The 27,939-nt window shown below is 43.5% G+C and overlaps 2 protein-coding genes across 6 annotated transcripts in view; one reads left to right on the forward strand and one right to left on the reverse strand.

The window, feature by feature from the left end:
- Window positions 1–22,595, forward strand: part of limch1b (LIM and calponin homology domains 1b) — a 115,110-nt gene extending 92,515 nt beyond the window's left edge. For 4 of the 5 annotated variants that reach the window (XM_084041631.1, XM_084041632.1, XM_084041635.1 and 1 more), the window contains 16 exons: window positions 96–253; window positions 664–1,249; window positions 3,732–4,073; window positions 5,333–5,444; window positions 6,105–6,190; window positions 6,362–6,464; window positions 8,872–8,943; window positions 9,533–9,561; window positions 12,998–13,090; window positions 13,790–13,963; window positions 14,143–14,234; window positions 15,695–15,859; window positions 16,688–16,786; window positions 17,928–18,036; window positions 19,023–19,125; window positions 20,512–22,595. In XM_084041631.1, coding sequence (XP_083897757.1) covers window positions 96–253; window positions 664–1,249; window positions 3,732–4,073; window positions 5,333–5,444; window positions 6,105–6,190; window positions 6,362–6,464; window positions 8,872–8,943; window positions 9,533–9,561; window positions 12,998–13,090; window positions 13,790–13,963; window positions 14,143–14,234; window positions 15,695–15,859; window positions 16,688–16,786; window positions 17,928–18,036; window positions 19,023–19,125; window positions 20,512–20,537 — 2,349 coding nt within the window. In that variant the 3' untranslated portion in view covers window positions 20,538–22,595. The remainder of the gene's footprint in view (window positions 1–95; window positions 254–663; window positions 1,250–3,731; window positions 4,074–5,332; window positions 5,445–6,104; window positions 6,191–6,361; window positions 6,465–8,871; window positions 8,944–9,532; window positions 9,562–12,997; window positions 13,091–13,789; window positions 13,964–14,142; window positions 14,235–15,694; window positions 15,860–16,687; window positions 16,787–17,927; window positions 18,037–19,022; window positions 19,126–20,511) is intronic. The other variant, XM_084041633.1, reaches the window with a different exon arrangement.
- A 2,716-nt stretch (window positions 22,596–25,311) lies between these two features.
- On the reverse strand, window positions 25,312–27,517 carry phox2bb (paired like homeobox 2Bb; the record flags this gene model as incomplete). The annotated part of the gene is made up of 3 exons (XM_084041120.1): window positions 27,147–27,517; window positions 26,260–26,447; window positions 25,312–25,749 (listed from the first exon to the last, which is right to left on the reverse strand). The coding sequence occupies exons 1-3, from the start codon at window positions 27,385–27,387 to the stop codon at window positions 25,312–25,314; spliced, it is 867 nt and encodes a 288-aa protein (XP_083897246.1). The 5' UTR covers window positions 27,388–27,517.
- Window positions 27,518–27,939: the final 422 nt, after the last annotated feature.

Raw genomic sequence — 27,939 nt, forward strand, 5'->3', positions numbered from 1 at the left:
GTGTCTACTAAATGCCTAACCTCTGTGTGTGTGTGTGTGTGTGTGTGTGTGTGTGTGTCTTGTATTGTATTGTATTGTATTGTATTGTGTGTTAGGACCTGGCGAAGTGGAAGAACCGGAGGCGGAGTGTGTCACAGGACCTCATAAAGAAGGAAGAGGAGAGGAAGTTGATGGAGAACCTGCTGACAGGAGATGCATGTCACAGCATGAGGAGGAAGAGCATTAAGACCTACAGAGAGATATTACAAGACAAGTACGTCAACTACACACACACACACACACACACACACACACTCGGTGGTTGAACAATTGTTACTTTGACCCGTGTTGATTTAATATTGTGATTCCCCGTGAGGATATTGCAAGTGATAAGACGGCATAAATTTCCCATTTTGTCATTGAAAATACAAATCACCAAATCACTGTTAAACTTAGAAATCCTGTATGATCTTCAAAACCTTTGGAAATACAAACAATATTCTTTCTATTAAGCTGATACCGAGATGCTGTACTGAGGTGATGTATAGAGTTGTGTTCTGTATAGGTCCCCGAAAAGATCTTCCACTTTCAAAGAGTGCAGGTTGCATGTTGGTTTCTCTAGTAGCAGGGTAACAAAAACCCCTGTATCTCATCCCTTCCTCCCTCCCTCTCTCCCTCCACCAGGGAGCGTCGCGAGGAGGAGCTGAGGGACGCGTACAAGATGGCCCGTTCGACCGAGGAGGCGTCGACCGTGCTCCAGCGCTACGCCCAGCGCTTCTCCATCAGCGAGTCGGTGATGGAGCGCCTGCAGCTTCCCAAGCTGCTGGACCGCAGCGTGTCGTCTGACCCCAACCTCCCGTCCTCCCCCTCTTCCCCCTCACACCTCCACTTCACCTCCCTGTCCCTGTCCGCCTCCCCGACGACCCCGGACCCCTCGGGCGCCGACCTGGACGGGCCCATGCGGTTCTTGCGGCAGCAGTCGGCCCCGATCCCCAAGTACACCTCCACGGTGGAGGCGCGGGTGGAAGAGTTCCCCAGAGACGGCGCGGCGCGGCCGTCGTCTTCGCCACACTCCCCCTCCTCCTCCTCCTCCTCCTCCTCCTCTCAACACCGGCCGCAGATCCGCTCGCGCTCGTCAGAGCCAAAACCCCCGACCACGACCATCAGAGCCGTGTCGCCAAAACCGGTGCCTTTGCTGACGCCCAAGCCTTACGTCCAGACCCGACCCTCTGCTGCTGCCATCACTGCTGCCATCACAGGACCATCTAAGGTGAGCGCCACATATTTTACACGTGTTACTTATTGTTTCTCACTTTTCATTTCACCTCTTAAACCCTTGAACGCATATATCTCCATATTTTTACTTTTTGTTTTTTTTGTAAATTAACGCCCAACTTGATCATACTGCAGCGTCACACAAAAGCATCAAAAGTAGCAGATCTACACGCCCAAAATGCGGTTCAAAACACGACTAGTCTTGGTCCCCTCCTTTTTCCCTCTACACCAAATCTCTTCACAGGAAATTCATTCATCCTTGCATTGAAAATAGCAGACCTACAAGCTCACAACGTGTCGCGGATGCGACGCGTTGTATGCTTGTAGGTCTGCTATTTTCGGCATGCGACAGAGCTTAAATTAGGCTTGAGGCGCTGGGGGGAATCAGTCCTCGGTCAGCAGGGATGAATAAGGTTCATTCAAGGAAATTGCTTTGGCATATGTTGTCGTGGCAGACCGGTATTAAACACTTAACGTTTGACACAAGACAAAGTACATGGACATGCAGGACTCACATTAGCACTAATTGGTGACAGGTGAAATCCATTATGTATATTATATTCAAAGGAAAGATGAGACATACACTTCTGTGCTCTTCTCAGACATTCTGCTATCTTTCCTAAAGTACATATATAATGATATATAATATATATATATACATTATATATATATAATATATCAAAATAAAATGTTTTGGACTCCTTGAGGGGGTTCCAAATGGACCCTTACAGGTCTGTAACTCTGAGAGCTATGGGGGTCCTTGAAATTAAAAAGTTTGAGAACCACTGATCTAGGAAGTCCATTAATAATAGTTAAAGTGCAGTTCCAAGTGAGTAAAATAATAATGTAAATTGTACAGTACTAAGAATATAAAACAGTAGTGCAACATCAATTCAAAAATATTACTGTAAATGAAATCTCATCATGTGATATATTACATGGTATCGGAATGGCATAGACTGGCATACTCACCGATACCAGCCTTTTAGGCGGTATCGGCAGCTTTTCCGATACTGGTATCGGTACTGGAACAACTCTAGTAAACACAGATATAGAGTGGTGGTGTACTGAGTGAAGACCGCAGAGCTGAAGCGGAGAGAGAGAGAGGAAACAAAGGTGGCATGGCTACACGGAACATGGCTTCTTCCCAGAGCTGGCAGCCCGCTCTGCTCACAGTTTGTTGGATGAGCCCACGCCCACCCCCCTCCTACCCCACTGCCCCCTTGGCATTTACATTAGAATGCCACAGAACGCGCCATGGAGATGGGCTGTCATGTTTCTTCGTGGAAAACAACAGACTCTCCCCACTAAGAGGCATGTAATGTTTCAACTCAAACAATTCAAACTCTCAAAGAGGATCTACTTCCCTTAAAAGGAAAAAAAAATGGCGGAAATGAAAATCATCCTCTTGTAGTTTTGCGGAGCGTGCGTGTGCGTGTGCGTGTGCGTGTGCGTGTGCGTGTGCGTGTGCGTGTGCGTGTGCGTGTGTGTGTGTGTGTGTGTGTGTGTGTGTGTGCGTGTGCGTGCGTGTTCGTGTGTGTTAATGTGTCTTGGAGGGGGGAGTTATTACTGTCCCAAATGGGCAAGTGCAGAGCCGCTGTTCTGGAATGTCTCGTCACAGGAGCCTGAGCAGAGTGGAGCCCAGGGCTGTGAATGGAGCCCTCTGTTCCCTATTGACTTAAGACGTTGACAAGTAGGGCCCTCTCAATGTGAAGTGGGCTCCCCAGCACACAAAGAGGGGCCACACACATACACAGGCTGCTGGGAAGGAGATGAGATGGAGACATGGGGTGCAGGAGGAGGGAGGGTGGGTGTGTGGGGTAGAGGCAGACTGAGAGCCTGCATTCACCCACCCCACCTCTATAGCACCACTGCTACAGGCTTCTAAAGTTACCGTGCTCCTTAGCAGCTTCATCGCTGGCTCAGAGTGGCATAGATGGGTGCTGAGAGGAGGCTGAGAGGAGGCCATTAAAATATAATTAAAGTTTCTGTTCTATCACTTTAAAAAAAATAAAGGTTTACTAAGCACTGTGCAATTAAATGCCATCTTTATCCTATAAGTTAAAGTGAGTACATTTTTAAGTTTAACCAATAGCCATGTGCTTGTGCAGTGCACATGTGTGCATAATGTATTTATGAAAAGATCACCAGCACTCACTTGGTCCTTTTTAGGATCTCTTCTTTATTTTTGTAGCCCCAGCAGCAGATCACTCACAGACGTTTTTTTCGGCCAATGGCCTTCCTCAGCGTGAATGACGCTGAGGAACAAGGCCGTAACAGATTCTTAAAGGAACAAGTGAGTGCTGGTGATCTTTTCAAAGATACTGTTTCTGCCAGAACCGTGCACCAGATACACGTGAACTGTGAACTATTCAACTAACGAGCGCTCGCCTCTCTCTTTTTCAAGTTATACATACTGTATTTACCCACGCACTGGAGCGACTCCTCAAACGAACCCCTCTCTCCTTTCTCACCAGGCTGACGGCTTGGTCCGTGTCAACGGTGTCCTGGGCACTGAGGAGCGCCCCTCCACCCCCGAGAGCCAGGACGGGGAATCCCTGATGTGCTTCCAGGCGTGTCCCCCCACACCCACCCGCGTCAGCCACGATGTCGATGCAACAGACAAGCCCGTGGCAGCGGCAGCGGCAGCGGCGGCCTCTCCGATGCACAGCGCACACACGTCTCCCAGGGGGCGGCCGGGGGCGTCGGAGCCCATAGAGAGACGTGGTGACACAACGCCAGGCTCCGGAGATGCCCTTAAGGATGACCTTAAGCTCCGCCCCTCCACCCCGCCCAGTCGACCCACCTCACTACCAACGGTGAGGATAAGAGCATCTCTGTGTGTTTTTTTTCCTCACACATTTTAACATCATATGGTCACTGTCCGGTGCAAACTTGTATGTCCAAACACGTTATTTTACAGGAGAAAATAACCTGTGTTCCAATGGATCCATTGTAGTTATTATTTAGTCACAAGCTCTTGTTAATACATTTTATTGGTTAAATATGTATAGAACACACAGACACATTAACCACTTTCACCCTGGCATCCCTATTTTGGGCTTGTCATTATCCAAAAATGTTCAAATGTTCAAAAGTAGATCAACAAGTTCCAGCTTGTAGATTGGCTATTTTTGCTATTTTTGTTCAACACTGACATACGACAAAGAATGAAATATAGGGCATTACTTAATGATTACTGCTCTTAAAAATATCTGATGAAATAACTAGAAAAAGTGCTCCTCGGAGCACAGGTCTCCGCTAGGTCAGGTTATTGTGGGCCAGCAATGTTTGGAATTCGCCAATCAGTATGGAATATGAAAAATCGGACGGATCCATCTTGATCACTTGACTATAGAGATAATGTGTACCGATTAGGGTGATGTTTGGACACAATTTGTAGTAGTAATATTAATATTTTTTGTGGCGCTATAGTTGGGCATTGTTAAAAGGGTGGCATTTGTTCCTCAACGTAGTGCGAATGTGCCTGCAAAGTTTCACCGCAATCGGACGTTGCGTTCATGATTTGATGATTTGGCCCGTATTTTGTTCAAAATGGGCCACTCTTGCAAACTTTAGAAGTCAATCTTAGCCAATTAGGATGGAATATGAAAAATCAAACAGATCAGTCTAGATCACATGACTATATAGATCATGTGTATTGATTTGCGTGACATTTGGATAAAATCTGAAGGAGTAATATAAAAAGATTTGTTTTACATAAGTCGGCCTCCTGGTGGCGCTATAAAAAGCAGATGTGAAAAAAGCAGGGCAAAGGTTTTACACAGATCGGTGCAGTTATAGGTAGGCCTGTTATAGCGCCACCATTAGGCTGATTTAAAACATTTCAAGTGGCATTTCTTTCTCGACCTAGTGGGAATGTGTGTGCAACATTTCACGGAAATCGCACGCTGTGTTCATGATTTGAGGCATTTTTGGGGCATCAGTTACACAAAGTGGCTTTGAGTTCCTGACAAAATAGAGAGCTCTGTGCTCTGTTCTGTCCTGAGTTGGAAGTGGAGGAAAGCCATCAAGTCCAGGTTATCTGACCCTTCATCTTGTGTCCCCCCGCTAATAGGAGCTGCAGAAGCCAGGAGAAGGCGTGGAGGTGACAGGAGGCCGGTCCACTGTCCCTCCGGAGGAGGACAAGCCAAAGAGTGACACTGCAGGACAGCAGACTGCATCCACAGGTCTGACTGAGCATGTGGTTCTCTTTCTCAAAGTCCAGGGGTCCTTGAGGGGGTTCCAAGGGGTCCCCAGGAAAATGTGTTAACGCAGCATAAAAATCAGTTTAACCACTTTAACACCTATGTATGTCAGCTTTTTGAAAGTAGCCGATCTACAAGTTCACAACTGCGACGTGTTGTGATCTTTTAGATGGGATATTTTCAAATAAATACTTGAAAAAATGTATAAAATGTGGACTGTTTTTGAAATAGTTAACACAAATCTGGTATGGTGTCCCCGGCACTAAATGTTTTCAGATGGGGGCCTGCGGTCAAATACTATTAATTTGGGGGCCCTTGACATGAAAACGTTTGAGAACCACTGGCCTAGGATACTGTAACTAGGGGCCCATGTTACTGCTAGCCTGCCACCTAGTGGTGATTTGACAGACTAGCAGTAATACAGTGTAAAGTGAAAATTGCGACGACATACATGAACATACTGTAGGACGCAGACATAAGTAGACTGAAGTATCCATTCAGAAAGCAGACGATGCAGAATGTTTTAATGACCAAATTCTTAATACAAATACATGAAAGAAATAGAGGGTATGGGCGTGGGTTTTGGATGTGGATCCAGTTGGGTGAAACTACTAACAAGTGATTTTGGTGATGTGTTTGCAGAACGCCAACAAACCGTCCAGGAACAGACGGTGCCAAGTAGACTAAATGCTCCCAACCTGCTGCAGTCAGAGGCCAACACACTGCAGGTAGGGATGACTTTAATGCTAAGGTACCAGTGTCAGTGACATTTGAACACTCACTCAATTTAGAAAATTGTTGAATATTTTCCCCAATAATATATACTAGATTGTGTGCATTCATAGCATAAACATCCAAACAACCGCCCCAATCAAATGATGTGTCAAATCTGACTGCAGGTCAGTGAAAGTACCCAGGAGTGGTCTCAGAGAAAAGAGAGTCTACCGATCATCACCGATCCACGATCTCTCAGTTACGACCCGCCATGCCACGCCACAGCAGGTAAAACGCTTTGCCATCCACCAGCCACTAGCAAGATTATTATTAACTCACTCTTCTCCTCTGTTTGACTCCTTTCTCACTCCCTTCTAGTTTGTCTTTCTGGCATTCTTGCTGTTTGGCTGTAAAAAGTAAAGCGCAGGACAATGCTGAACACTTCAATGTGTTTCATTTTGAATCAAAGGTTACAAATACATTTTTGAGTCACACTCAGTTTAGCCTGCAGCGTAATGGGAGAAACGCAGAAAGACCCGTAGGATTGAATTCACTAACCGGATTTTACAAAGGAAAAACTGTAAGATCATCACTGCTTGATGCTTGAAGTTTCTTCTAGACTCATGGCCCATGTTACCATCCTCATCCTTTTGATTGATTGATTGAATACTTAATTAGTCAGAAATGCAAACAGCACATGTTTACAGTCAGGCATTAAGGCTAAAAGGATAACACAAAAACGTCCTGGGGACTTGTTTCCATTGTGGTCCTATGTATTCAATTCATCAACATAGCATACAAAATAACACAATCAACAAATTCAAAACTCTTTATGTACAAAGGAGATGGGAAAATTACATTTACAGACCCTTGTGGTCTCCTGATAAATGTTTTACACATCCTTTAATGGATGGTGTCAGCTCATGGTTGCTCCCTCTAGTGTTGTGGCTGTGGGTGTCACTCACTTTGGAGAAATAGTTCAACAGGTATGAGGGTATTACTTTGACTATTTTAAATACCAATCCCATTTGCTTAACCCTTGAGATTACTATATCGACAACTCTGGCCTTCTCTTGCCTCCGTCTCTCACATCAGAAATCTACGAGCTCACAATGAGTCACACTGCGACGCGTTGTGAGCTTGTGGATCGGCGATATTCGACGCATGACATGATTCATAACCACGTATACATCAGCTATATTGCAGCTTACAGAGGCTTATTGCCTCTGTATATGTTTTATGTTCAATACAGTAGCATTTTTATCATGCATATTCATTTTACAATGGTGGACTGCAGCGATTAACTGAAAATATTCCACACTGGCTTCCGGCAAATGAAAAGTTTTGCAGAGTGTCCTCTGTGGTGATTTATAAACTGCAGTATGCCTATCACTCCTGCAACATGGCGGTACAGCGTGTACCTATTATGGTAACATTGGTAATCACTCTCCATTGCATGAGAGGCCGTAATGATCTTGCTTTCCATCCCAGCTCCCGGGACATCAGTCCCCAGTGTTGTGCATGAACACACTCAAAGAGCATTGAACGTGCTCATGTTTTTTGGTGAGCGGTGAACTGGATTGACCCGCTTGCAACTAATGAATGTGAGCGTCATTAACTCCCATGAGGCTCACTGTTGCAAGTGGATGAATTCAAGATGTTATTGTTACATCTTGTGTACAAGTACATAAGAGTACAATTCTTTGGTTTTGGTTCCTCAACACAGCCTTGTAACAGCAATGGTAAAACAAGAATAGCAGTGATAATAAACAGTGACAAAGAAAGAATAAAGACGCTAGCTAGATTGTGGCCTTTTCTCAATACAGAGAACGCCAAGAACACACCTGCGTCCTTGGAAAGAATGTACTTTTAACTTGGGGAGAACGTTCTCTCAAGAAAAATTGCTTGCACCTTTTCAAAGTTGTGAGCTCCCACTGTTTTGACTGAGACACACACAGCTGATTAGATCAGTCGCGTGACCTCAAAAGACGTACAAGTCCATCTCCAGTCTGTCTCAAACAAACCCACCCACCCCTCCCATGACCAACGATGTCACGAAAAGCAGGGCCAAACACCATGCATGCCTGTGCAAAATGGACATGTAACTTGAAGTCATGTGATCGCACACTCCAAGTCACTGCTCTAATCAGCTGTGTTTTTCAGTCAAACCAGCGGGACCTCATATCTCTCAAAGCATGGGAGCAATCTTTCTCAGAATCTGTGCATTAATTCATGCACACTGATATTGACAGGGGGGGGAAACACATGGGCTGTGACTCTTCCAGTTACTAAATGACATACAGGACATAACCACAGGGTGGAGCCATATTTTGTCTACTGCATCTGCAGGAAATACCTTTACTGCACCTGTTTGTTTTCACTTTATGCATTTTTTTTAAAGTGGTAAAACGCACTCATTGTTTTTTCTTGTCCTTTAAATGCAATCTCTGTGATTCTATGATAGCATACAGTAATACATTTAGTTTGGGAAGTGGGTAGTGGCAGTGATTCAGGACCGGGGAACGTGAGCTAGTTAATATTTTTGGACTGTGAACTATAGCTCTTGTGACGTGTGAACTTGCACAACACTGTCTGTCCCCCTACCTATCAACCTCCTTCCTTCCAAAATCACTCCTTCCTATTTCTTTCCCGCCATCTTTCCCTCCTATCCCACCCATACATTGTTTTGCTATAGAGCTTGTAAACAGTGTCAGGTGTCCTCTGGCAGCCACCAACCCTAAGCGTTTGGAGTTCTTCTCTCCGCCAGGTAAACCACTCACTTAGGAGCATTGAATGTACTGGCTCCCTCTTCCCAGGGGCTAGGATACAGGACCTGAGTCCCATCCCTTATTTTGTTTTAGTTTTCCCATTCGTGATCAGGGTGTTTTGGGGCGGAGATCGTTATGCATTTGTCCTGTTATGTTTTTGTTTAGGTGTTTCATCCATGTCAACTGTATGTACAGTTGTTCAGGGTCTGTCAAATAACTAACTCATTGGTAAAAAAAATTTTAATTGTAAAGGTGTCTCATTATTCACCAGTATTTCATGTTATTGTGTTTGTAACCCTTTTAACCCATTTAAACCGGGAACGCATCTGTGTAAGCATCTGTGTAACCACTTAAACCATTATTTTATACTTTAGCTATTTCTTTAAAGATCTTGGAAAATGTGTGCAAATCTTTGAATATATATATTTTAAAGCGAACATTTGCTATTTTTGAATAGCCAAAGAAATCTACACTGACACAGATGCTTTCCCGGTCTTAAAGGGTTAATGTCTCTGTGTGATTTTGTAATACATTTATTTGATGGATATTTATTTCCCCACTAACTGTTCTCTTAACATTGCTCTACAGAAGAGGCTGAGAAGGATCTTCGTGGAAACGTGAGTAAATCTGACTTTTGTTATTGTATCTTCGGGCGCAACAAGCACTCAAAAGGCTTTACCTGTCTGTCCCTCCTCTGGTTTACCAGATGTCTCTTTATCTGGTATAGTCTTAGGTATTCCCCTACAGAGGTGAACAGCAGGGACTACTTTTTGTGTGTTTGTAGCTACAAATGACATCACAAGTGCTCCTAATCAAATAACACTGTCCGCCTACCAGCCACAGCTTTGACAGGGCATTTTCTCACTTTCTCTGCTCACATAGTTGTTTCTCTTTTGGCTGTGGAGGGAAGAGTAGTTAGCAGTAGCACTGATGTTTTACCAATGACGTACAATAAAGGCCCACGCCTACATGTATGAAGATTAATATCCTGCATTTCCCATATGCAAGGAACGTATGGGACAGTTCTATATTCAGTATAGCTGCTGCTGTTGGGTTCTTTTGCATGCCAGGCGCTGAATCTGTAAGAAAGTGGCCAACATTGCTCTCCTTTTCCTTTTATGCTCATCTTTCTCTCTATGTGTGTTTTTCTCTCCTTAGTAGGAGTCGTTTGGCTAGCATTGGATTAGTGCTGTTGTGGTAGATGAAACTATTTCTCCTCCCTCCCTCCTTTCCTCCTTCCTTTCTTTCTCCTGGTGGATGTGTTTCTGTGTGTGCGCGTCTGTGCGTGTGCGGGTGTGGAATGCTGGGGTCCATATCTGTCCATCGGTGTGTGTTTGTTGTATGTGTGTCTGGGTTTGCGGTGTGCATGGGGGGGGGGCGGGTTTTGTGCATGTGTGCGTGCGCATACCCGTGTGTGTGCATGTCAGTACGTGTCTGTGCGTCAGGTGTCAGTCCCGGTGTTGACCCAGGCCACGCGGGGGGACCGCTGGTCTTGGGACCCGGATGAGGAGCGAAAGCGTCAGGAAAGGTGGCAGCACGAGCAGGAGCGCACGCTGCAGGTACACTGTGTAACTATATGGCAGCATGGCGCTAGCAGGACTTCCATTGGTCGCGTAGCTCTCAATATTGACAAAGAACTTGCATTGCCGAGAATGAAAGCCAATTGGTCATTCCTTTTATAGTAAAGGTTTGTGCTGCTCTGCTCCAAGATTCTATTGACGTTTTAGGCGAGAGCGCTACCTCAACGCTACCGCAGTGTCATCTAGTGGTGGTTGTCAAAAAAGCACCAGTGTGTTATCTCTGGGCTTCTATACTCTTTGATATACTAACTAGATGCATGCCTGGATTGGGCCTCAAAATCAGGAGCATCAACTTACGAAAAGGGGTCTTTAATTTACATATAATGTACTTTTACACCAGATACCTGGCACTGTCTAACCATAGTGATTGATGAATTACTTAAAAAACAACTCAAATTGGAACCATTATTGTATTGGTCTAAGGGGGTCATTAACTTTCCGGACATAAAGAAATGTAGTTTTTTATTTTGTTCGTTTTTCAGCATGAAAAACATCGGCTTCTGTGTCCCAGAAGTATCTACCCCAACATACAGTACAGTTAGTACTGGGAGAGCACATCACTAACACTGTCAGAGCAACAGTTTTACTTCATGGTTCCAATTTTTGAATTAACACTTGCAACCATACAAAAAATAAAGATTTAACCGCATTTGTGTATATTGTTGGTACTGTTTCGTGCTTCATGGAAACGGAAACCTTATGGCATATGATGTTGTTTTCCATTAGCCATAACTCAATTGAGTAGCCAGGTTAGCATGCTAGTTCTTCTGGATAAATAAACACAGGCAGGGGCTTGCAAAGACAAAACAAAGCATGGACGAATGCATAAGCAAGGCAGTTTCTGATGCACCATTTGAGTTTTAAACGGGCTACACTGAAACGCACTAACATGCTGACCACGATACTACTTGGGACTTCATTAACCTCTGCAAGCTTGCCTCCATGTTTGCTTTCTATCAGCGTGTATGAGTCAACTCCAAAGTCACAGCTTGGCTACTGTTATAGACACTTTGAGCACTAGAGGGCAGCCCTGTGCAATGGAAGAGCCCTATAATAGCTTGGTGGTACAGTATGCTGCCTGTGTCTCACATCACACCCACCCACACGCATTGAAATCGCTGTCCAAGGTTTGCTGCTGCTGCCCAGACCAACCTCTCCCTCCTCCTCCTCCTCCACGCAACCAAACGTGCATCTCAATATTCAGCCTCCTTTGTCCAAAGTTGTTTTTAAGGCGCACTCAACCTGTTGGAGCTCGTAAAACTGCACTCCCCCATTTGGCAATCCCATCATCTTGAATGTGACAGTCACAGGTGTGCCTCTCATGACAACAGGGAAGAAAGCACATTTTTGTCTGCTTGTCTGCTGTTCCATTTGAGATGCGCTGAAACGGATGAATGACCAGCGTATGGATGGATGACCTTTGACCTGCCTCCCTCCCTGTTGTTTGTTTCTTTGTCTGTACTGCTCTCAGGGTTCCTACACGGGTCTGATAAAGTCAGGAGAAATTAATTTGACACCGTTATCCTTATAACGTCTGTTTGTGAAGCATTAACCTTCATGCATATTTATGGGCCAGCATGCTTGACCAAAAGGTCAGGGAAGCGTTGAGTTTTGGACTAAAACGTGTGTAGAAACCCTAAGCCCTGCATGCTCTGCTTTTTGCTCAGCCTGCTTCTGCGTCTCCATGTTTGCATTTCTCTCTCTAGCTGCTGTCAGAGCATCGGTCAGCCATGATAGCAAATGTCAGCCCTGATGTCACATAAAGTCAGCCTTAAGCTTGTTGTAACTGTTAACCCATTCAATCCAAGGACGCATCTGTGACATTTTAGATTTATTTGGCTATTCAAAAATATCAGATCTACAAGCCCATAGCGCGGCACCGAGTGCCACGCTATGAACTTGTAGATCTGCTATTTTTCAAAAAATCGTGAAAATTTGTGCAAATCTTTGAATGTATATATTTTTTTAAAGCGAACATTTGTAACTCAAATCTTTGCTTCTGGGGGGTCCCTGGAACAAAATATTTTACAAATGTTCGCTTTGAAAATATATATATTTAAAGATTTGCACACATTTTCACGATTTTTCCAAAACTAGCAGATCTACAAGCTCATAGCTTGAGCTTGTATATCTGCTATTTTTGAATAGCCCAAAGAAATCTTAAAATGACTCACAGATGCGTTCCCGGTCTTAATGGGTTAAGGCAGGCAAAACGAGCATTCCTTTAAGGTTTATTCCTACCAGTGTTAGCTAACTCTAATAGAGTTCAACAGTCTGAATACCTTAACCACATGAACCCTAGCGTCCCTCCCTACTCTGGGCATGTCATAAATAGACGAACATTTCAGCAATAATTGTGCTCAACCTGGGTTTTGCCAGTTCATTCACCAAAATGATTCTTCCCTCTTGGTTTTCTTGCGTGATGCTCTGTGCTGCTGTACTGTATGTGATCTCTGTGTTGCCGTGGTAACAGGAGCAGTACCACTGTGAGCAGAAGAAGCTGAAAGAGGAGTGGGAGAGGGCCCAGAGAGAGGTGGCTGAAGAGGAGAGGAAGTTCCATGAAGAGGTACGCACCGCTAAATAACCCATTCAATTACTTATCTGAATGTTTCAGGAAAATGAAAAAAAGATCCTCTTTTCCGATGGGTCCTGTTTAGTTATTATTTAGTCACAAGCTCTTACTCATACTTTTAATTCGTTCAATATTTATAAAACCCACAGACACGCTTAAACACTTGTACTTTCAAGGGGCTGTGAGCTTGTAGGTCGGCTATTTTTACTACTTTGCTACAAAAACACAGGGCACGGTTTGGGTGGCACAGTGGTAAAGTACCTGCCCAGTGCCACCACCACCACAGAGTCTAGGGATTCGAATCCACTGTGGTGCATCCAGCTATGTCAAGCGCCTATACGAACGTCTATTCGTATAGGATAGGGAGGGTGTTTGTCAATGCACATACTTCTACAGGCTGGGGTGGCACCTGTCAGCAGGGAGTGTTGGGCGGGAGGAGTGGGATGGAGGCACTGCGTCGTCCCGATAGGGGCTCCTCACTAGAAAAGGGGTTAAAAGAATTGTTGGCTACTCTAAATTAATTTACTTTTTTTTATGTCGAAATATGGCGATATAAGGTTTCCTCCCAACAGTGCTGAAATGTGACTTACTATCTTACACCATAAATTACTAAGACAAATGTACATTATCATTAGCTAATTAGCTTAATTATCAACTCTAACTCTTAACTCCCCTCCCATCACTTCCTGACAGGAGATGAGGATACTAGAGGAGACAGTGACACCGCTGACCCCTCGCTCCCCTGCTCCGCCCTCCCCCGGCCCGGCAGACCCATCCACGGTCTCCCCCTGCGCCCAGCCGCAGGACGGCATCGTTCGCTCGCTGGCCGACTGGGAACGCAAGCAGGAGCTGCTGGAAAGACAGACGGTGAAGGAATTACTGAATTACCGACTGACTGATTGATTTTGTGCACAAACACACACATACACACACACGTCCTGAGACAGACACGTACATACCGTAGTCATCGGCGCGTGACCACCCACATTGCCCATTGTTTGGGGGCCGTTTGACTAAATTCCCTGTCTTCTGATTGGATGGCACAGAGGGGGGGCACGGAGAGCGTGGAATGGAAGCGGCGAGACGACAGGAGCAGTGACATCAGCACGGCGGACGAGAGCATGAAAACAGGAAGAAGGTTGGTTGGTCCGTTGAAGATGGGTGCAGGTTTTAGTTTGAGTTATCTGTGTCACATGGGTAATATGGTGTCAACTGGAAATCACTCAAAAAGGCTGCATTGGCACTAATATATCAACAACTGTTGTTGTTCACTGGTTGTGGGCTTAATTCTACCTAATTCTATCTGCAATGGGAGGTGAACCACTGACCAGTTCATTACCTTATAGTGACGTAGAACCTGCTCTCACCTACAAGTTCCCTCTACCTAGATCAGTCTACCTCAGTCTAGTTGAATTAATGAATTAATAATAATAATAATAATAATAATAATAGTAACTTTATTGTATAGCACTTTTTAGAACAGGAGTTACACATTTCTGAACAGCAATTGGAGCATAAAATATATAAATAAAACAACAAATTTAAATATGTATATAAGGGATTAAGATAGTTATGTAACTTGTTTTAATGAAAATAAAATGTAATTTTGTCCAATCTGTATGGTAGAGTATGTTCATACAATACAACTTATACAATTGGGGTGGTTGTATTTTGTCTCCCTGCTCTTCTATTGAGACATTTAGATCGTGTCAAAGGTCATATCTCACCTAGACACAGGATCTGACAAACATTTTGACCTGATAGCCAAGATTCAATTTATCCCCTGAGCAAGCAGGTACGCTCTATTAGCTCAATGGTAAAGATTTCAGCACTTAAGCAGGAAACCATGTTCAAATCCGGGCCAGAAGAGGAAAGTTACATCGTGCTGCTTTAACACAAGTTCTAACAAGCGCTAAAACACATTTTAGCAGACTAAGAGTAGACCAAAAGAAATACAATAGTCCATGTGAAACACAGTTTAAGCACAGACATGTGGCCACATCAACAAACAAACAAGCACAATGCGCAAAACAAATAGCACAATGGATGCTTGTTTCACATGATGTGCTTACTCCGTGTCTACTCAGCTCACACAGTCAGTTAACCATTACACAACAAAACCACATTACCCATCACACACCTGTAGAGATCTACTGAAACCAACACATAGCAATGTCATACATTATTTCCTCTATATAACACTGTGTTACTGATATGAGCATTATTTTATTAAACATCAGCTGGAATATGTTATGGAAGCTCTGTAATCCTTGTGTCTTTTGGTGATTGATTTTGTATTGTAGCTTGTCTGTTTTTAATTCGATCACAGCCAGTGCAAAGGCAAATGTCCCAATTTTCACGATAATATGAAACATTATCCATTAAATTGATCCTTGAGGAGGAAATTTGTTGGATTTACAGCAGGATAAAGACATCCATAGACTACAACAGAAGGATTAGCATCAAAACATTGTACATACAATTTACCAGTCGCCCACGCCCTCCAGCCAAAGATTGAAATCGTGGGCTCTGGCGTGTGTTTTCTTCTTTTTGTAATTTAATACATCTCAAAAGTGAGTTTTATCCTGTTTTGTTCAGTTCGTTGAGCAGCCAGACAGAGCCACTCAGCCAGAGTTTACCCAATGGCCAAAGAGTCCTCATGGCCTCACCCATTGCCCAGGCGACACCCCAGAACAAGGCCCTGACGCCTGACAAGAAACAGCTGGATGGCCGCAAGCACAGCAAGACATCTGGAGACCGCAGGTGGGTGGCTGTTGAGGGGTGGAGCTGGAGATAGGTACTTAAAAAAAAAAAAAAAACCTATAAGCAAATGCTTTACTGAGCTGCAATGGTCATTCCTGTCATACCTACAGTATAATACTGGCATGGAGTGCCTTCTTTGGTATTACTGCTCTAATATGCTTTAAGCGTTGGGGAGCATGTGGAACAGCATTCACATCTACCCTTCCAAAGTACATTGGTAAAGTCCAAACCAAAAACATAGTTTGGCAGCTTGTACTGTGTATTGACTTTACATGGGGGGAACTGCGTAGAAGGTAATGACATAAGTGTTTGTCAGCGCAGCACTTGTATATGATTTTGGTCTTTTTCTCCTTATTATTGCCATTTACTTTTTTTCCTGGGAGGTCTAGAAGGTCTTTGACTTAGACCTTACAGGGGGTTGAGGGGGATGTTTTACAGACTGACTATTATAATTCACCTATATGGCCACCAGATGGCGTCTCGTATCATTTTTGTTTTATTTTGTAATGATCTCCCATTTCTCCCTCACCATGAAGTAAATCTTTATACTCCATGACATTAAAGGTGCTGTTTTCAGTCGTGGCTCCTGTAAGAATTATATTGCAACACATAACCTCACGTCTTACATCCCTGGTTATCAGGCAAACAAAATCCAGAAAAACCAATGAGGCTGGGGTTCTGGTCCCATGGTAACTAGATTTCATGGCGTCCAGCCACGCTCTGGCTCGGATTGGTTACGTTTCTCGGTGTGGGAGCCAATAGGAGCATTCTGGCGGTATGTCATCATCATCATCATCATCATGCTGCATGTTGCTTTCCATTTTCTAGGTGCGGCCCCGTTGATAATAACACGGGCCGCAGCCTGCCTAAGTCACCCTCACCCTGCCCGCTGCCTCCAGCAGACACGCAGCCTCCAACTCCAAACAGGTATACTGCACTACAGATGTCCCACGTGGGGGTGGGGGGGTTGGGGGGGACATTTACTGCTTCGTCATTTTATGATTCACCACCTCCTGTTTTGTTTTTTCCTCCCACCTTGATGGAAAATTCAGCTTAACCACTTAAACCCTGTGTACTTCATTGTACATCACATAGCGAAAATAGCTGATTTACAAAGCAACGCATCACAATACGTTGCGTCGCGTTGTGAGCTTGTAGATCGGCTATTTTCGCTGAACGTTCACCTGTTTTTGCAGAATGTTCACCTATTATGACATGGCCAGAATGGGTTCGCTTGTGTGGTTAACAGACGAGAAAACATTCCGCATAAAGGAAGACGATACACTTCAACACTTTTCTTTTCATCTTTTTTCCCCCCTATAAATGAACCATGTTTGTTCACACCGCAAGCTCTGTGGATTATTGGAAATGTTGAAGATGTCTACTGACACTTTGAATGCACTTGATGCAATCTACTTTTTACCAGGGTTTGAATTGCACAGTCTGGTGTCATTTTGCCTTTGTGCAGTCATTCAGATGTCTGGTGCCAGATTAATCACAAGCCCAAGAGAACTCTACCTCTCTGTCAGTCTCTGTTTCCCTCTCTTTCTGTCTCCTATCTGTTGCCAAAGTAGTATACTCAATTTAAATGTTCAAAACTGACAGTTCAAACCATACAAGTTTGCAGATATTTTTTTTTATAATGAATTAACTTGAACTCTCTCTGCAATCCTTACATCCCTCACTCTCCCTCCCTCCGTCTTCTGCTCTCTCTCTCTCTCTCTCTCTCTCTCTCTCTCTCTCTCTCTCTCTCTCTCTCTCTTTCATTTCTCTCTCTGCACCCTCCTACTACCTCCTCCACCACCACCACCACCACCACCACCACCACCACCACCACTCTCTCCATCTCTTATCCTCTCTCTCCACTCTCACTCCTTCTTCCGCTCTCCCTCGTTCCTCTCTAACCTCACTGCACATACCGCCCTCTCTCCAACTCTCTCATCCTCTCCCTACCTCATTTTCTGACAACCCCCCCCCCCCGCCCCCCACACACACACACACACACGCACACACACACACACTCTTCCCATATCCCCTCTCTCTGTCCCTCACTTTCTTCATCCTTCAGGTCAGTCAGTGGGAAGAAGCTGTGCTCCAGCTGTGGTCAACCGCTGGGCAAAGGAGCGGCCATGATCATTGAGACCCTCAGCCTCTACTTCCACATCACCTGCTTCAAGGTCTGTCGCTCTGCTTACAAATCCACTGCTTTAACCACTTGAACCCTAGCATCCATATTCTGGGGGGAAACATAAGCCAAAAAATAGCTTTTTATTTTATTTTGTTTTGGTTATTTTTGGCAAAGACATTTGGTGTAGAGGGAAAAAAGCGGTCCAAGGACAGCTGCAACTCAGATCCGTTTTACCTAACAATGGAGGGTTTGAAGTGGTCTGTCACTCTACTACCGCATCCACTGTTTTTACCCCTTAAACCCTCTAGTCTTAGTGAAACTGACTTGAGTTCTGTACTCTGACCGCTTTTTTCTGTCTGCACCAAATCTCTTCTGCAAAAATAGCAGATCTACAAGCTCAAAAGGTGTGATGTCGCAAAATGTGACACGTTTTGAGCTTGTTGATCTGCTATTCTTGGCAAGTATTCCCCCCAGAATGGGCATGCTGGGGCTCAAGTGGTTACGGTCTATCACTCTGCCTCACAGACAGACGCAGTCCAGGGGCTTTTTGGTATCAGCCCAGTCCCCACAGAATATAAAATGTTTTCCGTATAGCATACATTTTTCAGTGTGTGGACATTTCATTGATAATTATTTGCAGGTGACCTGCATTTTATAAATGTTTTGTTGATGTGAGCCCGGTACACATCTGAGGCAGACACTTGAGCTGGTTTGGCCTGTTAGCTGTACGCAATTAAATGTGACAGACGTGAAATCATATAAACATTGATGTAATGTTTGTAAAGTTTCAGTTTTACACAACAGTAGTCCTGCTATGTGTGTGTGGGGGGGCAAAAGAGCTCACTCTCTTTCTCACTCTGTCCCTCTCTTTTTTCTTTCCCACTCTCCCTGTGTTTCTCTTTCTTTCTCTCACTCTCCGGGTATCTCTCTTCCTCTCTCATTACCTCCCTCTCTCATTACCTCCCTCTCTCCCTCTCTCCCTCTCTACCTCCCTCTCTGTCTGTCTGTCTGTCTGTCTGTATGTTTGTCTCTCAGTGTGGGGTGTGTAAAGGACAGCTGGGAGACACCACCACAGGGACAGACGTCAGGATCAGGAATGGCCTTCTCAACTGCCACCAGTGCTACATCCGCTCCCGCTGTGAGTCTCCATGTCTCTGTCTCTTCTGTCTCTCTCTCTCTCTCTCTCTCTCTCTCTCTCTCTCTCTCTCTCTCTCTCTCTCTCTCTCTCTGCCCACGCACGTAGATAATGTTCCCAAATAAATTCTCGACGAGGGTCCCGAGGACCCCCGCATTGTTTTGTTCAGTTGTGCGTGGGCGGAAGGCATGCCCTACAAAAGGCTTCAAACATATTCAATACTGGCCCACTTTCAACGTGTGCTGCCTTCCAGGGTTGCATGCTGGTTTCTGCAATGCTTCGCCACATAAACGCAAGCTACATAAACACAGTATGCTTATATAGACCCAATGGATGATTCTTTACCGTTAAGTATAGAGCAGAACAGAACAGTGGTGTAAAGTCACTTTACCATTACATTGCTTTTAATATTGCCATTTAAGACCATGACCATGTATTTAACCAAGATGCTAACAGTAGAACAGGAAGCCAGTGCTCGGTAATAAAGGAACATCAGAGACAATGAAAGAGTGCTGAGCACAGAGGTGTTCATTTAACAAATTGACCCATGAGGGTCTGTGTACAGACCTGGTCCAGCCAAGAAGTGGGAGGGAGGGGAAATACTGTAGCGACAGAAGTCTACAGCAGTGGCTCTCAACCTTTTGAGGCTGCGACCCCCCAAAATAATCAGAATTGAACCTGGGGACCCCCCACCCTGACAAGCACTTGGAATGTAGGAGTTGAGGCATTACATTTTGTTTGACTCGGTTCCACAGATAAATATTGTGAAAATAGCAGATCTTCAAGCTCACAACGCCTCGCGTTGGCTATTTTCACAATTTGTGCCTCATTCTTTTTTTTTTTATGATTCAATGTTTATTCATTTTTCAGTTATACACAAAAAGTAGAATGTAAACAAAAGGAGAATGTTAAACACCAGAAGCAGTTGTGCCTCATTCTTATATGACAATTTGGCCAATGTTTGACCAGTTTTTATAGTATAGTTTGTTGATTACTTTTGGAGCAGTAATGGTCTTTTTCTTGAGGTATTAAAAAGGTCTTAAAAGTCCTTAAATTGTCACTTCACTGTCATCTGGGGACCCCCCCAAAATCATGTGGGGACCCCGGCCCACAGGTTGAGAACCACTGGTCTACAGTACTATAATCCACTATAATTGCAGTATACACACAGCAGGATGTATAAGGCCCTGAACCACAGTCACAGGAAGTCACCGTATCATAACATCGACTCCATCTGCCATGCATGTTGACAGCCACACGCTTCCTCAGAGAGGCATTGCTATTGGTCTAATCTCAGAAAAAAAATAATTATGTATTATGGTTTTCCTATTTCCTCTCTCTGTCTTTCGCTCCGTCTGATGTCTCTCTTTCTATCTCTTTGTTTTAAAGCGGCTGGACAGCCCACCACATTGTGATGACACCTGGTCAAGAGAGAGCTCGGCGCTCTCTGAGAAATCCTTTCCCTGATTATCTATAAATTGTTGTCCTCCGAAGCTCTGTGTCTCGGGATCTCTGCAGCCTGTGCAATTCATACACCATCGATTTTTATGATGATGATGATGATGATGACGATGATTATTATTATTACATGGGCCAAATAGGGACTGAGATCAAAATGTTAAAATTGTGTGTGTTTGTGTCACCTGATGTGTAAATTCATCCTATGGATCTGGTTGGTCCATAAACGATCACATAACAGACACTTATCTTTTGGCCATGCACCAAGAGAATCTCCAGCATGGAGTCGCCATTTTGAAATTGTGCTCCTTCACTGGAAAAACCCATGATGTTTTTTTTCAAAGGTATTACACGAGTACTGTGGCGAACACAGTGAGGGGTAATGAATAAGTGCATGGGGGGAAAGAAATACAATAACGCACTGGTATCCAGGTCTTAGTCTTTTGTTAAGTATAATTAGATTAGCCTCTAATTTCTTTGCAAGACATTTGTGAAGATTTTCCCTTACAGTTAATATGGAATACTGGAATATGATGACGTAAAAATAATGGAAGGATATTCCATTACAGTATATGGGTTGTTTTTATTGTTTGAGAGAGATATGAACTTCCTTCCTCATTTTTGAGTCACTGTAAAGAAATGAAATCCAGGGTGACATTCTTGATGATTGAAGCAGGCAGTTCAGATGCTCCTTACATTGCTTTTGCAAGCTTTAACAGATCAAACAACCACATAATGCGCTATTAGTTCCACACGATCATCACCTTGGCCTGTAATTGTGTCTCAGTCTTTGCTTGGAAATAAATATTTGCTTTTAATTTTTAATTTTTGATGTAGCTTCGGTAATATGGCAATAACATGAATTGTGAGCTATTTAATGTGTTGGTCACATCAGGTTATCTGCGTATGTTTCTGCTACAAAAGAAAATGACATGGGTTGCTATCAGCTTGGAGAATGTCAGGAAACAATAATGTGCCTTAGGTAAGCAGGTGGGAATGGGCCCCTTGGAAGGAAACACCAAATGGTGTCAATCCCATGGACAGTTTTGAACATTAATGCTAAAATGCAGACAACAGAAAGGCTGTAGCCCATCCTAGCTTACACACCCTGTTATTTTAAGCTTTTTTCTTTTTTTTTACACAAGTGAAACCCTACCATCGTTCTTTATGATTTTGTGATTTGCAGTGATGTAGCTTGTCATACCGTTTCTCTCAAAGGAAAACAGAATACCTATTTGGAGATATTTGGTAGGCTTCAGTCTCTGCAACGGAAATCTTAGACTTTTTCTGTTTTATTCTATAGCTAAGTATAGGCTTCTGTATGCTATTATAATGGAAATAATTTTGATAAATGCTCAGTAATAGGACTAATTTAAAAGAATTTCACCAGTTCATGTTGCATAATAGTTTAATGGCAAAATAATACAAACACACATACCAGCAGCTGCACTTGTGCAATATTGGTTGGAGGAAACTAAAGATTTGTCACTGACAATTCGACATTTTAGGTCACTTGCTACTGTATGAAATGAAATTGGTAATCATTGTGGATATGTAAAATGCACGTTTTAAGCCTATACCAAATGATTTGCTATGCGAAAGCAACCAATAGCTGTATTCTTTCTGGATTTCCTGAACCGTTCAAACCATGTCCTATAAAGCTTATAGTCTATTAGACCACAACCACAACCATGCCCTGGGGTCATTTCGCTAATATACAGTATTTTTAAGTTTCGGTTCTGATTGTGTTTTTTTTTTATGATTCTTATTTAGTTTATAAATAAATCTGGCGGCTGAGTCTGTTTAGGGGGGATGTCTGAGACAGAGAAATCCAAACAGTCGATAGCTTGGGAATGATATAGCCTACTTTGACGTCTGTTCTGTATTTATTGTAATATTCACTTGAACACTATCCGAAATATAGATTCATTTGATGTTAAAATGCAATGGCATTTATAGCATACTGTATGTTTATAAATAAAAAAGAAATTTAACTAACTTGTGTCTGTCATGTTTGCTTTTAAATGTTGCTTTTCAGCCACACTGACAAAAAATAAAATGTTGACAAATACTGTATTAAACGTAATGAACCTGGACGCTTTCCTCCTTATAAATAAAATGTTTGCATGATGTAAATTTGGAGAGACTTTGAATTGAATACTCAGCCTACATTAGCGCCTACAAAGGCTTTTAAGTTGACAACTGCATTTGATTTAAACATGTTGATTAACGGAATTAAGTCAATGGAATTAAGTAATTTCTGCACGGTACAAATTTGGGAGGAAATGCTGCATGGGACCCAGCGTTGGGCCTCTACTTTCTCAAGATTGCACAAGAACAGCTGATTTCAAGTGACTGGACTTGAGAATCCGAGGGAGAATAAAATGGTTTACCTGCAGGCTTCAGATTAGTAAAGAGTGGAATATTCTTTACTAATCTATTAAGTATATAAAGTAGCTAGACACCATGTCATTACTACATAATCATTTAGCCTAAATGATTGGTGCTTTTTGTGATTTGTTTAGTTTCGGGGTTTTTTTAACATTGAAAAGAAAAAATAGCCAAAACTCACAACAACAAAAAAGGTCTATAGGCCTATACAGATACAAATAAGACCCATCATTAAACGTAAACATGTTTTAGTGTTTTTTAGGTAAAGTGACTCCCAACTCCACTTCTTATAGACACTCCTCGTCGTATTTCTTCTTTAGCTTTTTATGTACCACACATTTACCTGTTGTCCAGCCAGGTAAACTAGAATGAACCTCAACATCTTGGTCCCAACCTCGACATTAGAGCTGAGAACCAGTGACACGTCGTCACTATTACTGTAGGCGGAAACCTTGTCGCATTGCAATGCATTGAGAGATTCTAGATCTGCTGTTTTCAATACTTTTGTGCTACAACACTAGTATGTTGAAATTGAAGAAATGTGGAGAGATACAAGGTTTCTGCCCGACCGACAGCCAGGTCTGCCGGTTTAAGCGGCTGGATGCCGCTGTCCATGGTGCTGAACTCATAGAGCCCCGTCGGGGAGTCTTTTCAAAAACCGACAGCTCAATCTTTCTTAATTTAAGGAAAGCTTGGAGCTTATCCGCAGTGAGCATGAATTGTTATGTTTTGTTTTCAAAAGCATTACATTTAAATAGGGATGGTTTACGTTATTATACCGTTATCACCCCTCAAAGAAAACATGACAAAGCAAATTTTGACTATTCTTTTTTTTTATATCATCAACAACCATTTCAATGGTACACCTGGAAAACTATGTGCACATGTAGAAATATTTCCTTCTTAAATATAAGCATTCATTACCTACATATAAATAACTTTCAGATCCTGGACAAAACATGTTACATAATGCTCACAAAATGGGGGAAATCATTGTAAAATCGAACAGAGAGACAACATGCAAATAATATAGAAATAAATACAATGTTTGCATCCATTCCCTTTTTCTGTTTTTTTTTTTACCCAAAATAAATTCTTCCGAGGGAATTTTGTAAAACATCAAAAAGACTGTATGATCTACAAGGGAGTATGGCCTATGAACTAGGAGACAATAATACGTATTAACACTATACAATTTGAGCCACAAAAAACACTGCCGTATAAAGACACACAAAACATACATATTCCTGTCAGTGGTGAACATTGTAGCCTAGTACTTTTGTGCCTTTTTGTCGAAGAAATCATGTGTTCCGTTGATATCGATAATTTAAAGAAACTAAATTCTCGCGAGCCCTGAAACTTTTTTCCTTTTTTTTTTTACAGGCTACAAACACATAGCAAGTTGTGTCTAGAAAAAGAAAGCGGACAAACGCATCATCAGCATCTTGTTGAATATTGTTGGGGTTTCACACATTGTGTGTGTGTGTGTGTGTGTGTGTGTGTGTGTGTGTGTGTGTGTGTGTGTGTGTGTGTGTGTGTGTGTGTGTGTGTGTGTGTGTGTGTGTGTGTGTGTTCGTCTTCAGGCGTCAACTTAAAAGTCCGCGGCTATACCAAAACCAAGCAGGTGTTTTAATGTGACGTCTCGATGAATTGAATACACAGACAGGACCTTAATGGCAACAAGCCCTGAGGGCTTATCTGGGTCATCCTTTTAGCATTCCTTTGTATACATCTGTGACACCGTGCCTTGTTTTTTGCAAACTGTTAAATTAAGTATTCAATCAATCAATCAACTTAAAAATGTTGGAGACCACTTAGGCCTACTGCTTCTATGATGGCACTATTATGCTTTCTGAATGCACGGACGCTTGTGAAGTTGTGGTTACTTCTTCAACCACACAAGAAGGAACCCGAAGGAAACGGCGCAAGGCGACAAAAAAAGAGAAAAAAATATATAAAGACTTGTCATCATGTTGAAGTGCGTGTCATTGTTCGTTGGTCTGTTACGTTAAAGGGATAGTTAACCAAAATGACTTTTTTCCTATCAATTACTCACCCACATGGAGACTTGAATTCATGGAGATGTTTTTGTTATTGTCGCATTTCTGAGCAAATAATTTGATGACCGGGCCGGTCATCAAATTATTGGCTTAGGAATGCGACACAAACAAAAGAATCTCCATGAATTCAAGTCTTCATGTGGTGTGTAATTGATAGAAAATAAGTAATTTTTGGGGGGTGAACTATCCCTTTAACACTGCCGCTGCTGTGTCAGTCTTCGGAAGCCATTTCCCTCTTGTTCTATTTCCCCCCGGGCCTCCGCTGTTCTGTTCGCCTTCACTAGAACATGCTGGTCTTTACTAAAGTAGCTTTGGCTCCTTGCTGTCTTTGCAAAGACGACAGTACGCTGGCGAACGGACCGCCCAACGAGTCCGGGATAGAGGTGATGGTTCCCGGGGCGGTGGCCCAGCCTTGGCTCGGTGCCGTCACCCCCATGCCAGTCGCCACCGAGGTCTTCACCTGGTCCACCTGTCCTCCGTTCCCGCTCGTGATGTTCACTTGGCCTCCAGTCGGGCTCGGTCCGCCCCCGCAGTTGGAGGTGGGCAGGGGGTTCGGACCCGGTCCGCCCGTGCTGTCGGGATCGGTGGTCTTGGGCTCCTTGCTGTCGTCGTCCCTCGAGTCGGATTTCTTCCCGGAGCCGTTCTTAGCGGCAGCGGCAGCAGCAGCGGCGGCGCGCTCCATCTTGCGGAACTTGGCGCGCCGGTTTTGGAACCACACCTGAGATTTCAAATCAAAACGACAAAGAGCCATGATCAATCACAGTTCTGTATACAGGCCTATATAGGCCCGATATTTACTTTTTACAAAACATCGAATCACTTAGTGTTCCTGGAAATCCAAGGGACACAACAATCGCAAATGACAATTATTAAAAATAATCATTGAGGCATTTTAGAGTTTACACATTCGTGTTGATAATCTATTAAATAAGATAAAGCTGTACAATAAAATCTGTACCATATGGCTGTGAAGTGGGACACAAACAGTGTTTATTTGTCAACTTTTAAAATGACTAAAATGTGTGTCAAATAATCAGACATATCCTAAATGTTTAAGTTCTTAATTAGAACTGCAATGCCACGATGCGTGGTGTATATCTGAGCGTAATGACACTGGTTGGTACCGATCATCGGTCCCAACCAGTGTCATTACGCACAGACAACACCATCGGTCACCGATGGTATCCAACCGATGGTGAGCCTTTGGAGATCCAAGGGATCCATGTACCTGAACTCTGGCTTCGGTCAGATCGATTTTGAGAGCCAGCTCCTCGCGCGTGTAAATATCCGGGTAGTGGGTTTCAGCAAAGACCCGTTCCAGCTCCTTGAGCTGGGCACTGGTGAAGGTGGTCCGTATGCGCCTCTGTTTCCTCTTCTCGTTGAGTCCTCCGTGATCAGTAAAAAGTTTGTAGGGAACTGTAAAAAAAACAAAAAAAATCCAAAGTAAATGTCACCGGTTAAAACGTATTGGTCGTGTTGGTTTCATTCATTGGGAACACATGAGCACCTGTAAATTGCAAATGTCGTCAAACATGAAGTAAATCCAAACTCAATATTTTGTTTAAAATCCCGTTAAGCTTGGTATTGGGTTGGCTGCGGCTATTCTATTGTATTATGTCTTTGATTACCCGTGAATGAGCGCTGAATTGATAATGCTGCTGACCTGTGATGTGGTTAATTGTAATGATAAACTAATTGTTGAGCTCGAGATCGGGGCTCAAGTTTGGAAACTTGTCATAATGTTCTCATCCCTCCCAGCCGTTGCTACTGTAACTCCAATTCGGTGTCAATAATGAGCTTTAGTCTTTGGTTATCTAATTATTTTCGAAGCTTTATGTCTCATCGCAAAGTAAATAAATTATGCCTATCATTTTGGCAGCTTAAGATAATTTTGTTGGCGGTTTGGGTGTGACTGGGATAGTATAACCCCGTAACCGAATTACCGCTTGCCTGCAATCGCTTCTAACGTGATAAATTCTTTCATTTGTGTAAGCAAATTTCGTTTCGGTAAATACTAAACACATTTCCATTTTCAAATGCAATCAAGGCGTCCTATATACACCCCGCGAGTCGAGGCTCCGGAGCGGTGAGCAAAGTCTTGCGCTGGCTGCTTACCTGCGGCGTACGGGCTGCTCTGGTGGTCCCGCAGGGTCCCGAGACTGCAGGACCCTGGCGCTAGGGACGGGCAGCCGGAGGTCGCCCCGAACGTCGTCCTGATCGGATTGTACTGAAAGCCGCTAGCCTGGCTGCACGAGCTGAAGTCCGCATAGGCCGATGCCAAGCTCGACGTGTCCATCCCGGCCATACATGACTCGTAGGCAGAGGAATTTAGGTAAGAATACTCCATTTTATACATTTGAAAAGGCTCAGTGGAGTTAGAAAGTTGCACTTCCCCGGGAAAAAAAAGTAAAATAAAACTCAAAATTAAATTAAAAAAACTAAGGATGCGCAAGGCTGAGTTGGGGAGAGATTAGACTATACTTGCTTGGTTTTTGACTGGTTTTGAAAGAGGCTATAGACCGTGGGTAGATGTTCACTGCTCAGCGCCCGCTCCAAAACTGGCCTCCTTTATAGCAACCTAGCCCTGTTTTATGAAAAGCCCCCTAAGAGCCGCCTTGCCCGAGGTCTCTAGAGCATATAGTCCTCATAATAAACTTGGCTCTTTCCGCTTGGACAATAGCAAAGCGTTTGGTCTTATTGCTAGCGCTTTTTTACATGACAATAACTCATCAGTCTATTGGGCTGGCACTGGGGGCCCGCGCTGTCCAAACTCCCTATCATTGATCCCCTGCATCTCTAATTAGAATTTAATACCACGCCATTACGCGCCAAGCCCCCCCCCCCTCCTCCCCTCTCCCCCCCGCGCACCATCCACCCCACTCCGCTCTAACCACCATCTTGCCCTTTA

The sequence above is a fragment of the Gymnoscopelus microlampas genome (assembly GCF_963454915.1).
Source record: "Gymnoscopelus microlampas genome assembly, chromosome: 18".
Taxonomy (NCBI): domain Eukaryota; kingdom Metazoa; phylum Chordata; class Actinopteri; order Myctophiformes; family Myctophidae; genus Gymnoscopelus; species Gymnoscopelus microlampas.